Raw genomic sequence first — 19,211 nt, forward strand, 5'->3', positions numbered from 1 at the left:
TTGACACGTCAGGGACTTCTGGTCCAATTAATGCGTTCGGCGGGAAATTCAAATGACTCCAGCTCAGTGACAGGCAGCACCGCCGAACCGGGCCGCACGGATTTAACATTAACATACATATTCTCATTGGCTACACGTATATGAGTGTTACATTTAGTTTTCTACAGTTGATCGGAGGAGAGCTCGAACACAGTACCCCCCGCCACCAGAAGTGATGCAGTCCAGGCTGAGCCTCGTCCTGGGTGAACCACCTCTGTGTGCTCAATACAAGTCCCATTCAGCTCAGGATCACCTTCAACAGATCAGGTTGTCTCTGTTTGTGTCTCATCACCTTTTATTTCTCTGTATGTTGGAGAAAGTCCTCAGTGGCTAACTGAATTGATTGACGTTTTTAAATGACGGTAGCGATGCTAATCCCGTTAGCCAGCCTATGGCGTTTTCCATTGTATGTTAGCATGAAGCTAACGGACAGATTACTGCATTTGTTACTCCTCGGCTGGACTTCTGTAGCTCATTACTATCTGGATGTCCAAACAAATCTCTGAAAGGCCTTCAGTTGATTCAGAATGCTGCCCCATGAATATTGTCGTTTTTAACCATTATGTGGGGAAAATGATTAGCCAGATTACAGAACTTAATGTTTTCACATTAAACCTTCAACATTACTAGATTTGATGCCATGAGATCTACATCATTGGAGAGATATGATCCAATTTATTTAATTTAATTTATCTATGAAGGTGTAAGGTTAGAACTTGGACTTGTTTGCCTGTTGGTGTCTGTTCATTTCAGCTGTATCTAAACATGACATATCTTTTTATGTCACATCTTTTGCTCATACCAGGGACGTCACTAGGATTGAGAGATAGGGAGGCCTAGCCCCAGGAGTGTTTTAGAGAATGAACAATTTTCAATGCACCTAGAAGGGCTTCTTCAATTAAGTCATTATTTGAAGAACATTTATCAGAACCTGTTATTTGGATCCCTTTCTTTTCCTTCAATGCCTTTTTGCCTTCAGGATATCTTCGTAAATCCATCTAGCAAATGAATAGAAAGACAGTTTGAATTTTCCCATGCCAAAACTAATGCAACAATACGTAGCAACCACAATGTAACAGCAATAAACTAGGAATGCTACTGAAGTGAAGTGATTAAAAAAGGTGATTTCTCATTGAGACCAGGATCAGTGCTGGCAATTTATACTTAACAGGCAAAATCCAAATCTCACTCTACACGGTTTCAACAGAGGATTGCAAATGACTAAGCATTTTGGAGCACAAGCTGTTCACACAAGCTGTTCAACTCAAAGCAATATATATAATAATTACAGTTATATGGAGCTACAAATAATTAGAATAATACGTAGTTATAATCATAACTCTGTTCAGGCAATCAGGTAGGGTTGAATCAGCTTCTTAAAACAATTTCAAATACAAACAGGCCTTTATGGCCAGTTACAGCATTGGCAGCTCTCTTGAAAGACTAAATTAGCTGGGCAGTTTTGGATCCAGGTGAGGCCGTTGGCACAACTGTAAAATGAATTTGGGGCATCGGCTTTGGCATAAAGACCACCGGCCTTTGTTGCACAGAAGTTGTTGTCTGGGGCAGTTGATTGTGTAACTGTCGGTCTAGGCAGAACTGTTTGAGGGTCTTGCGTTGCAGACAGAGTTACTTGAGTTGGATGAGCTTCTGCACTGGGGAGGGGAGGGAGATCTGGAGAAACAACATTAAGTTCTTCATAGTCAGAAGAATCCAAAATAAATACTTTATGCACATTAAAGAAAATGTTTTTGAATTTTCTTTTCCATTTACCAGAAGACAAAAGGGAGCGAAGATAGCTGATGAGGGCATAGTTTCCTTGTCCACAGAACTGTCCGTTAAAGTCATCCATATCCAGAGCCCAAACAAATGCTCCTCCAAACTGGTTCTCCTTAAGGTAACTGACCTGAATGAACAAAGAAAGACTTTATACAGGGTCTGTAACTTGACCTTAAATAACGTTTTAATAGAAACACATGGCTGACGACCTTAGTCTCAAAACTTTCTTTGTTGTCATAGCCGACCCACTCGTTTTTTTTGACGGCATAGGGAACCTTCTGGTCTTCTATCAGGTGGACATTGGCGCCTTGAAGAAAAGTGCAAATCTTAAAAAAAAAAAAAAACATTAACATCCAAATAGTATATTGAAATGAAAAAACATAGTCTGACAGTTGAGATGAGTAAAAAGGTAACGGTTTCACCTCATAATAGGCCAAAAAGCCAGGCTCCCTGGTAAAAGCACCAGGAGCTGCAGGACCACTGACTGGTGCTCCAACCTGACTGGACTGAGTAGATAGTCGAAATGCTCGGCCATATGTAGCAAAGCCCATATTTAGCTTTTCTACAGGTGTTCCTTTGTCCCGCCAATACTTCATGGCAAAATCCTATAAGTACAAATAAAAGAGACGGATACATTTTTTCCCAACCAAATTCAGGGAAAATGTTAGTTTAATTTAACTTATTACTTGAAGATCTGCAACCTGTGCAGAAGCTTCTGTGTAATCAAATCCTTCTTCACATGTCGCCCATGACATGACACTCAGGGGTGAACAGAACAAAGTCAATCTACTAAATATAGTTTTGGAGTATTTGTACTTTACTTGAGTATTATTTTGGGGGATACTTTACTTTACTACATTTAAAGGACAAATATTGTACGTTTTACTCCACTTCATTTCTATTGATGCTCTCCTTACTCGCTACTTTTGTGCTAGTCTAACATTACTCGTTCGTATCAAATTTTGTTCCTATTAGTTTCAGTCAATGTTTTGTTTGTACAACTTCAAAAATACATATAATCAGAAAATTAATGGATGAAAATACCCTTATGATAATGGAACAAAAAGTTGACATTAAAGACCAGGAAATAATACTTTTGCATTACTGAATGAGCAAAAGCAAAGTAAATCCCTAGTACTCACAGTGTTTAAGTAAACATTGTCCCCGGTGTCTTGAGATCCTTTGTATAAGGGACTGTGATGTCCTGTTACACGTTCCCACGTGCCGTGGAAGTCATATGTCATCACATTGATGAAATCCAAATACCTGATAAAATGTATGTGAGATCAAGTTCACCAAAACATGTTGACAACAAATACTGGGGATAATGTGGGAAGTAACGTTGAGGTGTACTTTGCCAATTCTGGAATTTCATAACCAGGATCGATGATTCCTTTCCCAGCAGGCACGGCGGCAGAGAGAAGTAATCTTGGTTTGGTTGCTGTTTCCTCAGCTTTGTAGGCTTCAAGGAGTTCCTGCAGGTAGGCAGGCGGTTTATGAGACTTACAGCATGTATGTTGCACATCAGTCGAACTTCTGGACAGTACTTTTGGCTCTGACCTTGCATAACAGTGTGAATCTCTGCTTGTCCTCCAGAGGACTTCCTCTACCTGCAGGGTATTCCCAGTCCAGGTCTAATCCATCAAATCCATGTTTTCTCAGCAGTTGGATGGAAGACTGGATAAATTTATTCCTGTTGGCTGGGGTTGACACCATTGTTGTAAATCTGCGTAGCATGGTGGGGAAACGAAGTGGATCTCAGGAAGGTAAATAGATTTTTATTCATTGTTTTGTGTTAAAATTCTCACTTCTGTGTTCCAAAGTTCCAGCCTCCGACTGCCAACAGTGTTTTAAGATTTGGATTTCTGTGGGAATATATACGTTTAGTTGGCAGCAATTATTATAGGGCATAATGTCAGAGGGGTTGGCACTGACCTTTGTTTGAGTCCGTTAAATGACTTGTAAAGTTGCTCATCGTTCCATTCTATGGTGACCAACTCATTAGCCTCGTTAATACCAGCAAAGGCGTAGATCAGGTGGGTGCACAGGTGTGGATTAACCTGCGAGGGCATGAATTTCCCTACACCAGGTCTGTATTGGGACCAGTTAGTGAAATAACACACCAGCCTGGAGCCTGAGACTACACACAGAAGATAGAAGAATTCACGAAGCTCCAAAGAGTAACACTAATAATGCTACTAAGATCAATGCTCGATATCAAAGGTTGATAGTGTATTTTACAAACTCACCCAAACTGCAGAGGAAAAGGCAGAAACCTTGTAAAGTAGAAGATGTAGTCAATAGAAGTTGTAAATATTGTTCAAGAAAAGTGTTTCACAGTTTATTGTTATCTTACTTGCAATTAGAATGAACTTGCTCATGGTGGTTGTGCTTGGATGAGCGCTTCCAGAGACGAAAACTGAGCACTGAGCGCTCTCTTTAGCTAATGAAAAATGTAAACACAATGATAATCATTAACCAGGCAAATAGACGTGACAGTAAGTCTAAAAGACAAAGCTGTTGCCTCACCGAAGTGGGACGAATAACAAAATATTCGACACCAGAACAAAAACCTATATCAAAAATAGTTTACAGCTGATTTAAATTCTGATAATCCTCATCAACAGGCACAGAGCAGCCAGGTTGATACATCATCAGTTATTAGTTAAACCACCAGAGAGCTCTTCCACTTCCACACAAATGTCCAGTGAAATCCTCCAGACTCAGAGACCAGTAATGTGTTACCACACAGACACCAAGCTTGTGGAAGAGCACTGTTACAGTTTAGAATGGAAGGCCGATAAGTAAGAAAAATAAAACGTTTTTGTCCCTGCGGATACGTTACACATCTGAGACAACCCTGATTTAAGTCACCCCAGGTGATGTTTTCCAAAATGTCTTAAGTTAGAGAGCCATCTTCTGCTCAGTGTAAGGAATTGTAAACAGTATGTGCTGAGTGTGCAGCCTCGGTCTGACTAATTTAGACTGCAGCGGAGATGTGAAAGGTAGTATGTTGTGTATCGCTGATGATGTGACAAGTTAAAAATAAATACATGAAATCAGCACTTTTGTTTCTTTTCCCAGGAGCAACAGTCTAATTTCTCTGTACCTCGCAGCCTGAGTGTAAGGACATACAGCCTTTCTGCATTAATGTGTGCTTTCGTTGCTTATATTAACCAATAACTTAATGACAAACACAATGCCAATACCAGATGTACTTTGCCTTCTTATCAATATCTGGTCCATATTGACATAGTTGCATCACGTAACTTCAGAGCTGTCCTGATAGGACTCTGAACCTCTTTTAGTGCTCTGGTTCCAGTCCTGGTCCAGTTGGTTCTAATCAGAGTAGAGATTGCTTTCTCATTTGGAGAGGGGAAAAATTGGTATTGTTACTTTTCTAATACAGCTTTTTATGCCTTTATTTTTAGACAGTAAATGCACTCTGCTGCTGCTGACTGTTGTTTCCAGTGTACTGCAGCAGCACCACAATTATCTGCAAGGTCCTCCATGTTTCCTTTTTTTAGATGAAGCTTAGTTAAGATTGACTCAGGTTTGTCTTAACCATCTTCCAGATATGCAGCTACAGAATATATCCTCGATGGTGGGAGATAGGCTTGGGTTCAATATGGAGCTATACTAAAATTATAACTTTGGTTAACTGCTTTCCACTCTCCCCAGAGTTTATGCTAAGCTGGGTAAGTGCTGATAGTAGCTTCATATTTAACAAAACACTAATTACTGGCACCCTAATCCATGTCCCCAACTGTTTCCAGACACGTGATTAGATTCAACAATTAGAAACTAACTTAAACTAACTTCTGATTACCCCGATAAAACAGACACAAGATTTCAAGATTCAGAATCACATCAAATACGGTAGAAATAAATATTTCTTCTTTATTTACATTAGGGCATAATTGTGGTATTACTTGATATATGATGTTAAGATTCAAATAAACCAAAAAGGTTACATAAAGATTAAATATGTCTTGGTGAGTGAAAGGGGGAGAGAATTATGAGAAACTTCATCTTTTACAACTATTGATAACAGTTTGCCAAAACTCTAAATGGTTTGTCCGCTTTTCCCCCATCAGGATCCTGTCAGGATGAACTGTCCACGTCCCTGGGAATATATTTTTTTGTTCACCTATAAATATAAGTATTTCTTAAAGTACCTATTAATTTTGACGTTATACCTGATGGTGAAAGTATGACCCTAATTTCAACTAATCATTGTACAAAAGTAACACAAATATGATTATTTAAATTAGCAGTATAGAACAAAGTCAGGTGTCAGAACAGTAGGTAAGTTGGTCCTTGCGTTTACTTTTATCAACATGATAAACTGATCCGCTTCTGTCTCTTCTGATGTGCACGTCCAGTCTCTCTCCATAATTGAACACAAGTGTTGGCATGTGCACGAGCACAGTTTTTATATTTACAAAACAAAAGGAAAGCTTCCATTTTGTCAGATGAATAAGCTTCTCTCTAGAAACGCTGGGGGGGGGGGGGGGGGGGGGTAAAACAGGTCCAGTCTCCAGCTGTAACCTCCAGCAGCACAGGTTGCTCCAGGTTCTTAATTCAAGGTGGAAGGCACAAGCACGGTAGAGTTACACGATAAGCAGTTGAGTTGGAGTCGAAAGGATGTTTCTGTCTGAGGTTTCATGCCAGGGAGTAGATGGTGTTCATTGGAGAGTGAAGCTCAAGACTTCCACCGAAGTCCAGCTCCCTGACATCTCTCCTGGTTCCTGTGTACTGGCCAATGAACGAGCCGTCCTCATTGAATGGCATTTCTCCTCCTTCTCCATAGTCCACCAGACTGTCATCACTGTCTGATCGCTTCATCATGGCCTCCATAGACGGCTGGCCTCTTTGCAGCCCTCTTTCCTCCTCCCTACAGAGTTATCCAGAAATGAAAACTCAATTTAAAAGTCACATTTTGTTAACACTAGCAGAAGAAGAGGATCCATTCACAACGTACCTCCGAGGGTAGGGCAGAGTGGAGACACGTGCTATCCTAAAAGATGAAAACATTTTGAGATTTATTATCTGCGAGGGTGAATCACAATCATACATTCACTGGGTACTGCATCTGCAATTTACTATTCCAAAGTTTAAATTGTATAATTGAAATGTCAGTAGTGTCACTGTGTCAACATTTAGTCTTTTCATACCTTTCCAGAGACCTGGAGTGGTTCAGTGCGAAAAAGAAACAGGTTGAGAGTTTGGTTGGGGGGTGGGTTTAGGTAGAAAAGGTAGAGTAAATACACACAGAAAGAAAAATCTGAAATTAATACGTGTTGATAGGGTCAGCTTTAATTCACCTAACACACTAATGCACCGCGACCAAGCAAATAAGTAAATAAGTAAATGTAAACGTAAACTTATGGCTCATGTATGGTGTTAAGAGGAGAGCAATATCTGATTAAGTGTTGAGTATTGTTGCTCTAACATTATTTCATTATGGTTACATCATCAAACTTATTTTTAAAACCTCATATATAATTTGTAAAAAGTTAGATTAAAACTAGCCACTTAGGTTATAATAAAAAACTTGTGCTCTCAAATAGATCTGTTATATTTATTACCGATAATCAAATGACCCCTCTTGATCTTTGTCGTCCACTGGCTCCAGTGAAATGTCCTTTTTTTCCCGGACTAAAATGACAACAAGCTGATTAGAAGAGATGCAATGTGGTGATATTGATCATCTTTAGAACCGAAACAGCATCTTCAAAGCTCTTGTTCTGTCTGATCAACAATCAAAAAACGCCAAAGGTCAACACTGTTACAGATTACTGATTACATGTGTAACCACTCTACCTGGGTACTTCCCTCCTCGGCTTCTCTTGATGAAGCAGACTATAAGAAGTATGAGCACGATGAGTGCCACTGCACACATAATCCCGATGAACCAGCCCTGAGTGGTGATGTCCACCTGGTCCTGAGCGTATACTGTGACACACAGTCAACACTTCAGAGTGTCTACTTGTTTCATTGGCAGAGCACTAAATGTGTTGATGAACGAGGCGAGTGCATTACTTTCAGTGGTGTAGTGGGGTGACTCCTCCGTATGCCATTCCCCTGTCCCGACCTTAGTGCGCGCTGCAACGGAGAATCTGTACCGGGTGTATCGGTCGTATCGACGGACTGAGAAGCTCGTTACATTTGGAGGAAACTCCTCAACTTGCAGCTCCTCTCCTCTGCTGGCGTTCACTGTGACAAGAGGAGAAATCTCAAGTTAAAAGAGCTGTGACTCTGACAAGGTCCAGACAGCTGAGCTATTAAGCTCCTGCACAAGTGTTCATTTGCATTTGGAGAGCAACCTCGAGAGGCACTCCTGTCTCTGAGTGCATATTGAAATGGGATATTATGAACTATGGTTTTGTAGACTTTGCGGCTTTAAAGGAATAAACAAGGTCTTTCCTGTGATGAAAGCTTTGATGTCGCTTCAAGGACGAGTTCAAATAATTAGAATAGGCTGTAAAGAAGCATTAAAGTGTGTTTCAGGTGTTGTCTCGTCGTACCTGTCTGGTACTTGAGAGAATACCCTGTGATGACACCGTTGGGTTCTTCTGGCAGATCCCAGTCCACATAAATACTGTCCAGATGTCGCTGCTGGATCCTAAAGGATCTGGGAGCAGATGGCACTATCGAGAAAGAAACAGCGGGAGATAACAAACATAAGCTTTAGAGATTGCTGGTGCTTAGAAGAGGAGACTCTAAAAATCCTGTTACTGGTCACTAACTTTTCTTACCTCCTTCAGGTGTTGAGAAATGTATATTATTACTGGGCGGCCCTTCAAATCGATTGTTTGCCACCACTATGTACATCTTATAGTTGCTGTAGGGGATAAGCCCAGTCACAACCCCCGATGGCTCCGGACCATTGACTTGAAATGCTTGAGTCTTCATTCCTCTGTTGACTCTCAGCCACCTCAGTTGGCTGCTATCCCTCCAGTAGTAAACCTGAGAGATGAAAGCATCACACCCAGCATTTCAATTCTGCCGCAGTCTGCGAATTGGGTCGTTATTTTAGGCACCACTTGCCAAGAAAAGTTTGAACTCCTGCACGTTGGCAGGACTGATACAATGAGATTTGTCTGGCATCAGCTTCACAACAAAACCGCAGGCTGTAACAGTCAGTCAAAAGAGCACGGGGCCGCATCTCAATCCCTGACTCACATAAAATATTGATATTGTTTATTGTAAATAAGAGAGTTTTATGAAGGTTAGTATGAATAGTCTAATTAGGGTTTAGCGGAGGCTCCAATTAAACCTGGTAAATATTTTAGTAATTAGTAGTAATAGTAATAATAAATAATAAAATAATTACAGCAGAAAAAGAATCATTTGTTGAAGTGATCATTTCCTCAGGTGTATTTTGGTGTATTCTCAGTCTTAATAAAATCAAATCATGTCTGATGGCATTGTTTCCAAAGCAACCATCTCTCTGACCACACTGCCACCATGAACCAAGACACCGAATAATTCTTCCCACTTCCTTTCACACAAAGTGAAACTCTCGCTTACTACAGCGCTTTGATTATCAGCCCAGTATGCTACTGAATGCACATTAGACACACCTTGTATTCTTTTAGTTCTCCCATAATAGAGTTGCGGATCACCGGGTCCCAGTGCAAAGTCACCTGAGTGCTCTCGATGTCAGACACTCTCAGATTCAGGGGTGCCGTTATGGGACCTGCAGGTAAACAGAGATGACACAGCGCTTTGTGTTGCTATCTGTGAACATAGAGGAATGTGATGAGAACCAACACTGATGCCCAAGATGCAGATAAATATAACAAAAACAGGAATAAGTTTGCTCAGAACAGAACGGTCAGTTTACTCATCTGAATATATTCAGGACTCCCTGTGGATTAAGACTCATTTTAAATCATTCCTACAATAGTTGGCTGGATCATTGGAAATAAAATATGAAGAGATTAACATTAACAGGACCTGAGTTACAGGAGGATGAGGCAGCAATCAATTAGACAATAGAATGCAAAACCCAACACTTTTACACATGGCACTCTGTTTTAGGGTGTTGGTGAATCCTTCTGTCGCTCCAGAGAAAACTAACCCTCACAATGTCCACTGTGCATCAGCAGTTAGGTTTGATTTGTATCACAGTGAAGTCAAACAGATACTTACGATCTTCCCCAGAGTAGCCAATGACAACAGGAGACTCTGGGCCCAGCCCGAAGTCATTGACAGCCTGGACTTTGATTTCATAAGGAGTAAACGTATCTGCATCATAGATGTAGTATTTTAGCCATTTAGTGGTGGCGTTCTTCCACTCCTCTCGGGAATCTCTCCTCCTCCACCACACCAAATACTTCAGGTGGGGTCCGTTCCATTCTCTGTAGGTCAGAGGCTGGAAGAAAGCCACAGCACTCAGCATTGTGTGTTCTTATCAAGGCACACTGATCAGAGAAGATACTCAAGATATAGAGATATAGAGGAAGTTATTAAAACTTTTGACACTTACCTCCCAGCTGATCTCCATGTTATTTCTCCAGGTACCTACACCCTTTACATTCTTTGGGATGACATCTGGAGCTGTGCAGGAAAAAAACAGATTCAGTGATAAAACCAATGGATTAAAGGGAATTTAACATTTTTTTTTATGTCAATTTAACAACCAAGACCTTTCTGAGTTTTAGAGGTTCAGTGAGATTTGTTTTTTTTTTAGTGCCACTGAAGGCAGCCAGGCTACAGTACGTGTTTTGTACCCTAATCAGCGAAGCAGTCTGCTGGCTTTATATTTAATGTTCTGTAAAAATTAACTCCACGCATTTGTTAGCTAGCTCTCAATTTGTTGTCTCAGACAAAAACGTATTTTTAGGAGCATCAAACTCACGTGCACCGCTGGATTGGAAGCGTGTAGATGGACGACTGGGGCGACTCGGTCCAATTTCGTTTATGGCAATGACCCTGAACTCATAGTAGGTGAAAGGTGTAAGATGTAGAATGACAGAGTTGAGGGTCCCTGGGTATGTTGATAGGTTTCTCCACTTTCCTGGCAACCAGTCATCATCATCATACTGCACTAAGTACTCTGGAAGGGAGTAATGGGTAAAAAGAAAAAAAGGTGGTAAAGACACAAAAACAGGATTACTCATAATATTTTTTATTATTTATTATTTTTTTGAGTGCATTTAGTTTCGTAGCTCTTACCTGTGATGGGATTGTGGTTACTGTTTCCAGGAACCCAGCTGAGTCTTACGCTCCGTTCAAACGGATCTGACAACTCCAAGTTAGTGGGAGGATCTGGACGATCTGCACACAAAAGTATACAAACTATTAAAAAGCCTCGCGTGTAGTAGGGCTGATTAAATACCATTTATTTTACACGCGTCATACCCATCACCATTAGACGTGCCGACACAGATTTCTGCTCCAGTTCACTCTTGATGACACACGTGTATTCCCCCTCATCGCCTGTGTTTACATTAGTGATTACCAGATTTGATTCATCCAGAGAGAGTCTGAGGGTCACATTCATACGAGGGAGAAACAGGTGAAATTTTCAGTCCCACTAAAAGATATATATATATAAATTACTAAATCTACCTACCGCCAGCTGAGAGTCAGCTGCTTTTTGTCTTTCAACCAGGTGGTTGTGACAGGAGTGGTGGCATCTGCTGTCACCCCACACTCAAACCGCACGTCAGTTCCACGGATGACTTTCATATTCTGTGGTCTCGTGACAATTAATGTGGGCTCTGAGAAAAATGTAAAAGATTTTTTATGCATTCTTTTTTTTTTTTTTTTTTTTTTTTTTTTTTTTTGCTAACTTCAAAAGAGTTGTAATTCTTTCAACTTCTTCAAAGTTGTAAGCATGACCCTCACCTTTGACCTCTATTCGAACTTGAGCTTCATCTCTTCCTGCGATGTTGCTGACTACACATATGTAAGTTCCCTGGTCCTCCAGCTGTATACGTTTGATCTCCAGAGTCCCATTTCTGTGGGTTTTAAAACGATTTCCTTCGAGATTTCCTTGGCCATATCTGGACCTGTGTGAGCAGAAACAACGTTCAATGTGGACTGATGTCTAATGCCACGCTTTAGATTGAAATGTCAAACAACTTGTTCGTACCACCGCAGCTCAGGCACCGGAGAGCCGAAGAAACGGCAGTCCAAGAAGGTGTGACTGCCCTCTATCACCTTGATGAGCGCATTCCTGGTTCCGAGAATACGAGGTGTTGCATCTAGAGAAAAGTTGTTAACATTATTTATATAAAAATTATTTTAAGCTGTACACTCCTAACTGATTCGTAATGTTTCTCTCAATTTTCATTGCTGTACAACAGTGAAGCAACCTTAACAGGCGCTCAATATGGTAAAATATTCACAACTAAAACTGCCATGACTGTAACAAAAAAAAAAAAAAGAAAGTGTTTTACTGGTTAGAAGCAGTTAATGAGAGAGTGTAACGTACGTAGGACATTCACAAAAGCATTGGCCAACAAGTAACCAAACTGATTTGAAGCATTGCACTGGTAGACAGCAGTGTTTGCGGTGGTCACACTTTGGAAGCTCAGCGTTTCTCCTGACACCTGTCTGTTTGGCTCGGGTGTCGCACCTAAAAAGAAAGGAAAATTACAGCAATAATATCCTTAGGATTCATTTTCCCAGACTGCAGGCTATAATGTCCAAAAACTCACTTTCAATCGGTTCCCCGTTGATGAGCCAGCTGACTGTTGGACGAGGAACTCCATCAGAACGACAAACCAGACGTCCGTTTTCTTCAGGAGCCAAGACCAAATTGGTGGGCTTCTCCAACCAGAATGGAGCCGCTTTTAAACGCAAGTACAGCATTGATTTAACTTTACTGTAGAGCAGGAAACTAAAGCATTGGATATTTCTTTAAGTATGTCTCACCTTTGACCCTGACAGTTATTGTGTGCTCAATGTAGCTGAGCTTATTGGTGGCTCTGCACACATATTCACCGGCATCATCAAATGATGCCTTTGGGATTTGAATCATCTTGTTGAAGTTCTTTACTTTCATGCGTGGTGTCACTGCCAGGCTCTCACCATCCTTGGTCCAGGTAATATGAGGAGTTGGCCTTGATGATGATAAACAAGACTTTACACAGGATGACTCACAGGAAATCAAAATTTAAATCATACTGAATCAAAAACATATAGACTCTTTGAGGAAGGATGTGAACAATCGATAATGAATACATAACACTATGAAAAAAGGGCATCTATATCAATCACACTCACATTCCTGCAGCAATACACTCCAGGAGCAGTTCCTCCCCTTGCAGGACTAGTATGGAGCTGGACGAACCTTTGGGAGACAGCCAGGTGGGGGCGGCCTCCGCCACTGCTCGAGCTGAAGAGGATGGCAACCACAACACACCGGAACACATTTGCTCATGAAAATACTGCAATGACTCAAAGAAAAGAAGTTTCTGCTAATGCACCAATGTAGTCACTTCCACGTGACCTATCACAGGTCAAGGACTCCTACTGTAACTCAGATTAACTCCAAAATCACAGACCCTCTCCAGGTGGTATCTATATATATATATATATATATATATATATATATATATAACCACTCCATTGATAATTTGCTGCTCTTGTAGGTGAAGCCTGAAATGTACTGAATGGGATTCAGACTCAAAATTGTTTCAAAAATGTTTCTGAAAAAAGGCCAGATAATGCCAAAAAGAAATAAAAAATCTAGACTCAGGTATTGCGAACACACAGTTATACTCACTTAAAAGCACTTTAACAACGACAGGCATCTTCTGCTGGATGGCGTTCTTGTATGGGAAACGAGCATTACAGCAGTAGTCAGTGGCAGAATCATTCATCAGGACATTAGAGAAGTACAGATCTCCGTTCACTCCCATGGAAACCCTGCGGTCCTGCCGCACAGCCTCCGTGGTGGGGAAAGCTGTCTGGATCGGCCAGTTGAAAGGTCTCGCGTACGAGCCTGAGATGAAATGTGGGGTAGATTCATATGTATTTGTACAGACAGAGTCCTTCAACATGTGTTTGTTTACTTTGGATCATTAAAGTGCTTCCTGTTAAGGTGCATGACATGTGACCCTTACAGCTGGACATCCAATAGGTTTCAGGTTTAGGCGGGCCCTGCGGGGGGTCACAGGACAAGACCAGAGGTTTGCCAGCACTGACCACCACAGGCTCCAGAATCTCCCGAGGCCACACAGGAGCTCCTACAGAAGCATGGAGGAACATGAATCCACTGAGTATTAATGCTGAAGCTTCTTTAATGACAGCGCATGCTGATTTTTCCATCTTTCTGGTGCCAGTCTAGCGATTTAGTTGCAAAACAGCATATTGGTTGAGTCCATCTTTACCTTTTAAAATATACTATTCTAGCCATAGGATGGATTGGCCATTGGTAGTGGTAATATGAGGTAAACCAGACTCACATCTTCTAAAAGGTTTGGAAGCCTCCTGATTCTATCTGCAAAGCATTTAGTCTCCTCATATCACCAAACTGTGTTTTCCATCCATCAAACACCTGTTTTTACCTGCGTCTGTATCTTAGCTTCAGTATTTCTTCTTCTGAATCTCACTTTATAGTTCTAAAATTCAAAGTGCCCCTTCCCCAAAGAGACCATATACACACATACACACACACACACACACACACACACATAGATACATACTTGCATATACATATATACAATTTGTGGGAGACACTAAAACAATTTGTCAGTGATTCTTCATTTCTGACTGACTCCCCCCCCATTTTTGACCTTGCTACTCTATAGGCTGACTAAATCTCCTGTTACTGCTGAATCCAAATGAGGAGTTGATTCTTTGAATAGTCCCAGTATTGCACTTACGGTATAGTCGTAGTCTGATCTTGTTTGAGTATGCAGATCCGTACTCATTGGAGGCGATGCACTGATATTCTGCCTCATACTGTTCTGGGTTCTTCCAGGCATAGATGTCCAGCGTCCCTGAGCGCCTGCGCATTGATGCTTGAGGGTCACGTGCCACATTAAAATACTTCCCATTACGCCTCCATGAGAAACTTCGTGATTGAGCAAAGAGTGTGAAGAGAGAATCAAATCAAATCAGTAATTTTCACTGAATGATGTCAGCTGTAACAAAACGCATCTGCTCTTACATGGGATGAGGGTTTCCTTTGGCTTCACACTCAATGACCATGTTGTCTTTAGGGTCAACAATATGCTCCTTCATTGACTGCTTTATAATGGTCGGGGGTTGTCTGACTGCAGGCACAGAAAGAAATCAGCTTGGGGTAATAGAACTGTATGCGCAAAAACAAAAAAAAATGGTGAAGTTACTGACACACCTTCCAGAGGGACGTCCAAAGCCCAAACACTCTGCCATAAAAGTAACAGCAGTGCTGGTTTCACCAGTGTCTCCATCTTTACAGTTCATTTAATCCAGCAATTTACTTGGACACCAGTTTTCCTGTTTAAAAATTAATAAGGAGGGAAAAAAAAGAAGAAGTTACATTTTAGTGACATTCACCTAGTTTCACAGTGATGGTTTAAATGTGCAAGTCTTTCTATTAAGTTAATTCATTACAAATTAAACTTCATTAAAACTGCAGAGTAGATAAATAAGTAATAATTGTAATTCTGTCATGTCTTAAAAAAAAAAAAGTCGGTGGCTGTCAAGTAAATGGTGCAAAATGAAAAATATTGCTCTTTTGGAATAAATCAGAGTATAAGTGTGAGGACTTAGATACTATTATTATTTAGTTCATATTGGACAAACACTCTTGCCAAACAGTTAATCAGAGTTTTCACACAGTTTAAAATGAAGAGCGGCTGATTAAGCTGTCTAAAGCTGCCAAGAATGCCTGATAAGAGCAGAGTGTTCAACAGTGTTACAATTACTGCGATAAATATGTAACACGCCGTGAGTCATGTCGGTATAATCAATATAAACAGTACTCACTTTTGACATGTGTTGTCAAATCAGGACTCTCTCCTCCCCATCTCTATGACTTCCGCAGTGCACCGATCATTCCAATGACTTTGCTGCGGGAAATTATTCTTGTTTGTGCAGTATATCAATCAGTGCTTCAGTCCTTCAAACATCAGGTCAAGAACCCTAGAGGAGTTCATACACTTCAGAAATACAGTTTCTCTCTGTCACTGCCACTTACACTCTGCCCACCCATCTCATGAATAATGAATGAGCACCATTCACCGCCTACTCCTCACCCACCACACTTCACTGTTCTGACCGGGCTCCCATGATTCTGAACCATCCCTCTCCATCAGACACAGCCACAAAGTTTGTTTGCACCAAAAAAAAAAAAACAAGCACACACACAGAAACTGAAGTTGAAAGAATCCCAGGTATGTTAATATGACTTAGAAAAGCAAGGAATAATATTGTTCAGCCAGATTTGTCTTTTATTTACTTGAAAGATGTTTGCTTTGACCTCCTGTGGGAACGTGGTTGGGCCAAGAGAAAGCGCAAAACAATCCATATTCATCACAATTTGCATTCCTTTTTTTTTTTTTTTTTTTTTTGATGACATCAAAATGTGGGAAGAAAGTATGAAAGCAATGTTTGTTTCTGTCATATGAAGATTACATGCAGAAAATTCTCACATGGCTCTGGTATAAAATATCTTTCTAAACTTCTTCCACATACACATTATTTAAAATTTCCTTTCTCTTTCAAATCCCATTTTTTCTACAACATACCAAAACTTTTATGACAGAGACTTCTTTTTTTTTTTACACTGAGCCATTCAGATGGATATTCTTAGATGAGGAAAAGGTCATTACCATTCAGCAAAGAACATCCTACGGGAGGAAGACGCAGAAACATTGCCAAAGGCACAAAAAAAATGTATTTGTCTCAGACAAAAGCTGTCACGCGGCCTTCGACATTGTCCTGACCTGTGTAGGCTTACAGGCATCCACACAGGGCTGAATATAGAGACTAGCACTGACTGGGCTAAACAATACCTTGGCAGTGGGGAGGTAAAGGTAAAATGAGGTGACATCACCACCAATGGATAAAATTACAATTAGAAGAAAGATTTGTTCTGACTCATTAATGAATGGTTTGTATGGGACATAAACCATAAGGACACTCATAGCTCTGTAGCTGTAGCTGCTGTTCTGTATCCTCTGGCCCTCATCCCATCTGAACATATAAAAAGCAACTTGCATCACATAGAAAACAAAGGCAGGAGGTGTATGTTGAGCCTCATGGCTCTCAGAATGGGCTTTTCTCTGCATGCATCGCACTGAAGCGGGCCTGGCAATGAGCAGTGATCAGTGCCATGCACCAGATTGCACAGTGAAGAGGCAGAGAGGCGGACAGAGCCAGCTCGTTGACGACAACAAGGTCTCTATGCTCGCGGGTCTCCTTTGGCACGTGTGCCCAGGACCCGGGTAAGAGCAGATGGCGTGGGAGGCAGCGTCCAACCAACTGCCCGTTCAGACTCAGAGCACCTATCATCTGCACTTTGACGTCAATGTGTCAGGGAGACCGCAAGACAAGAAACAAGTCATCACTGTGCAATCAAATCAAATCAAACTTAAACACAGATTCTGACTTTAACGCGAGGTGAGCCTACACAGCCATAGCTGCTCTATGAGACCGCCTTAAACTAAAGCAATACTTTGACCGAAACGCTCATGAAACCGCCTTGAATAAGCCTTTATTTACCTACAACTAGCAATAACACAGTGTAGTGTGTTACTGGTTGACTCATTTCTATTTTATCACTGATGCACTGATGGGTAAAACACGTGGATGTTCTAATTGTTAAAAGTTGGAATCAGTTAAATTTCTTGAGTCATTGCAGCTTGTGAATTTTTGGGATAAACCAAATCTTATGTAAACATGTGATAGCACCACTTAATTAATTCTTTATAGATGGTTAATATGTTTTTTTTTATGAATTAGAATCTGCAAACTGGATCATCACATGAAAGAGGTTCAGCAAGAAGACATTAGGTGGTTCTGAACATGATTTTAAATGACCTTAAGTTGACATCAGAATATGTAAATACTCAAGTAAAGCACTAATAACTTATGACTATACTCACACTGTTACTTTCCACCTCTGCCCTTATAAGAACAATGCCCGGAGGGTGATGTTTCAAATGGGCAGCCTGATAACATAAATATAATCAGCACTAAGCTTCAGGTAGGATAAGAGAGGCTGATGGGAATGCGTTTAGCTCAGAAGATAATTGATCATCAACTATACTGCAGAGATTGAGATTTCAGACACGTGGAGACACCAGATGAAATGTTAAGTAATCATCACAGTATCAAAACTGATCCCAAGAAACATTAATCTGAAGTTTAACGGTATCCATTTAATATTTGTGGAGATTTTCCACTCAACTCTCAGATTAATCTGTCAAAAATGATAAAAAGACATCGACAGCCTCAGGTTCAGGTTGGATCAACCAACACACCGACACTGCCATCCTCACAATTGTACTTCTGGTGTGGTGAAAACAACACACACCCATACATTTCTGGGGAAGTAAAGATGCAGTATTTTGGCAAATTTTGCAAATACTCAAAAAAGTAAGGTCAATAAATGAACTTTCAGACATATGTTAGCTGTCACCAAAGGTTTATCACAAAAAAATTATTTAATCCTAAATGAGAAATCTAAATGGCAGATGTGAGGGAATAATATTGAGATCACTCTAACAGAAATGTGCTGATGCACTTGCAGACCCGTCCCACTTCGCAACCCAGACTATGACATCATTAAGACCTTCACTTCCATTGATGCCTGACTTCGACAGTAGCTGTAAGAACTGCAGCACCCAACAACACAGTGAACGTATCTTAGTCTGCCAGAATACCATGATGTATACTGTTTTAACCTAAAAACTAATCAGGATAGGCCAAAGAAGGTTCAACTGGTGAATGTCAGGTTTCCTACCTTTGGGTGCTTGGCCCCCTCTTTCTCTTTGTTGTAGAAAAAGTCAAACTCCTAATTTCATCTCCTCCAGTGTTGGGGTAGATTCACCACAGCATTTCCAACCTGAGCCTCATCTATCCGGCAGCATCTGTTCACTGTGATATTTGTTACTGAGAAGAGGTGACAGATGAGATAGCAGAGGCTCGTGTGGCCCTTCAGGCAGTCCTGAGCCTGGGTCACACGCCTGCCAAACGGGGCCTGGGAGCCTATTATAATAAATCCATTGTGAAAATCACACATAAACATAACGTCATCACGGCTGTGACAAGAGAGTTAGATGTGAAAAAAGCTGACATGACTTGCACAAGATGGTGGAGTGTGTTTAGGTGTCATCAGGCAACTATCTAAAAACATTCAATTATAGTTGACTTGAGAAATTAACTTTTTCCTTTTAGTATTTGTGCTGTTGGATTTTCTGGATGTGGGTTACTGACCT

General features: G+C 40.8%; 2 protein-coding genes across 2 annotated transcripts; both read right to left on the bottom strand.

Moving 5' to 3' along the window:
* Positions 1–1,444: 1,444 nt before the first annotated feature.
* LOC115046050 (chitotriosidase-1-like) lies at positions 1,445–3,950 on the bottom strand. The gene is made up of 9 exons (XM_029506146.1): positions 3,754–3,950; positions 3,627–3,683; positions 3,379–3,544; positions 3,172–3,293; positions 2,961–3,084; positions 2,241–2,423; positions 2,028–2,144; positions 1,813–1,945; positions 1,445–1,713 (listed from the first exon to the last, which is right to left on the bottom strand). Exons 1-9 carry the CDS (start codon positions 3,888–3,890, stop codon positions 1,445–1,447), a joined length of 1,308 nt encoding a protein of 435 aa, XP_029362006.1. The 5' UTR covers positions 3,891–3,950.
* A 1,786-nt stretch (positions 3,951–5,736) lies between these two features.
* Positions 5,737–18,825, bottom strand: nfascb (neurofascin homolog (chicken) b). Its single transcript, XM_029506106.1, has 28 exons — positions 18,737–18,825; positions 15,757–15,912; positions 15,143–15,264; positions 14,954–15,059; positions 14,667–14,857; positions 13,905–14,027; positions 13,565–13,783; positions 13,063–13,174; positions 12,712–12,899; positions 12,495–12,626; positions 12,269–12,412; positions 11,927–12,038; positions 11,680–11,843; positions 11,405–11,552; positions 11,191–11,315; positions 11,005–11,106; positions 10,688–10,885; positions 10,316–10,386; positions 9,979–10,201; positions 9,408–9,523; positions 8,580–8,790; positions 8,349–8,471; positions 7,864–8,037; positions 7,645–7,776; positions 7,410–7,479; positions 6,996–7,007; positions 6,803–6,838; positions 5,737–6,715 (listed from the first exon to the last, which is right to left on the bottom strand). The coding sequence occupies exons 3-28, from the start codon at positions 15,216–15,218 to the stop codon at positions 6,484–6,486; spliced, it is 3,540 nt and encodes a 1,179-aa protein (XP_029361966.1). The 5' UTR covers positions 15,219–15,264; positions 15,757–15,912; positions 18,737–18,825; the 3' UTR covers positions 5,737–6,483.
* Positions 18,826–19,211: the final 386 nt, after the last annotated feature.

This window comes from Echeneis naucrates, chromosome 7, assembly GCF_900963305.1.
Source record: "Echeneis naucrates chromosome 7, fEcheNa1.1, whole genome shotgun sequence".
Classification (NCBI taxonomy): Eukaryota; Metazoa; Chordata; class Actinopteri; order Carangiformes; family Echeneidae; genus Echeneis; species Echeneis naucrates.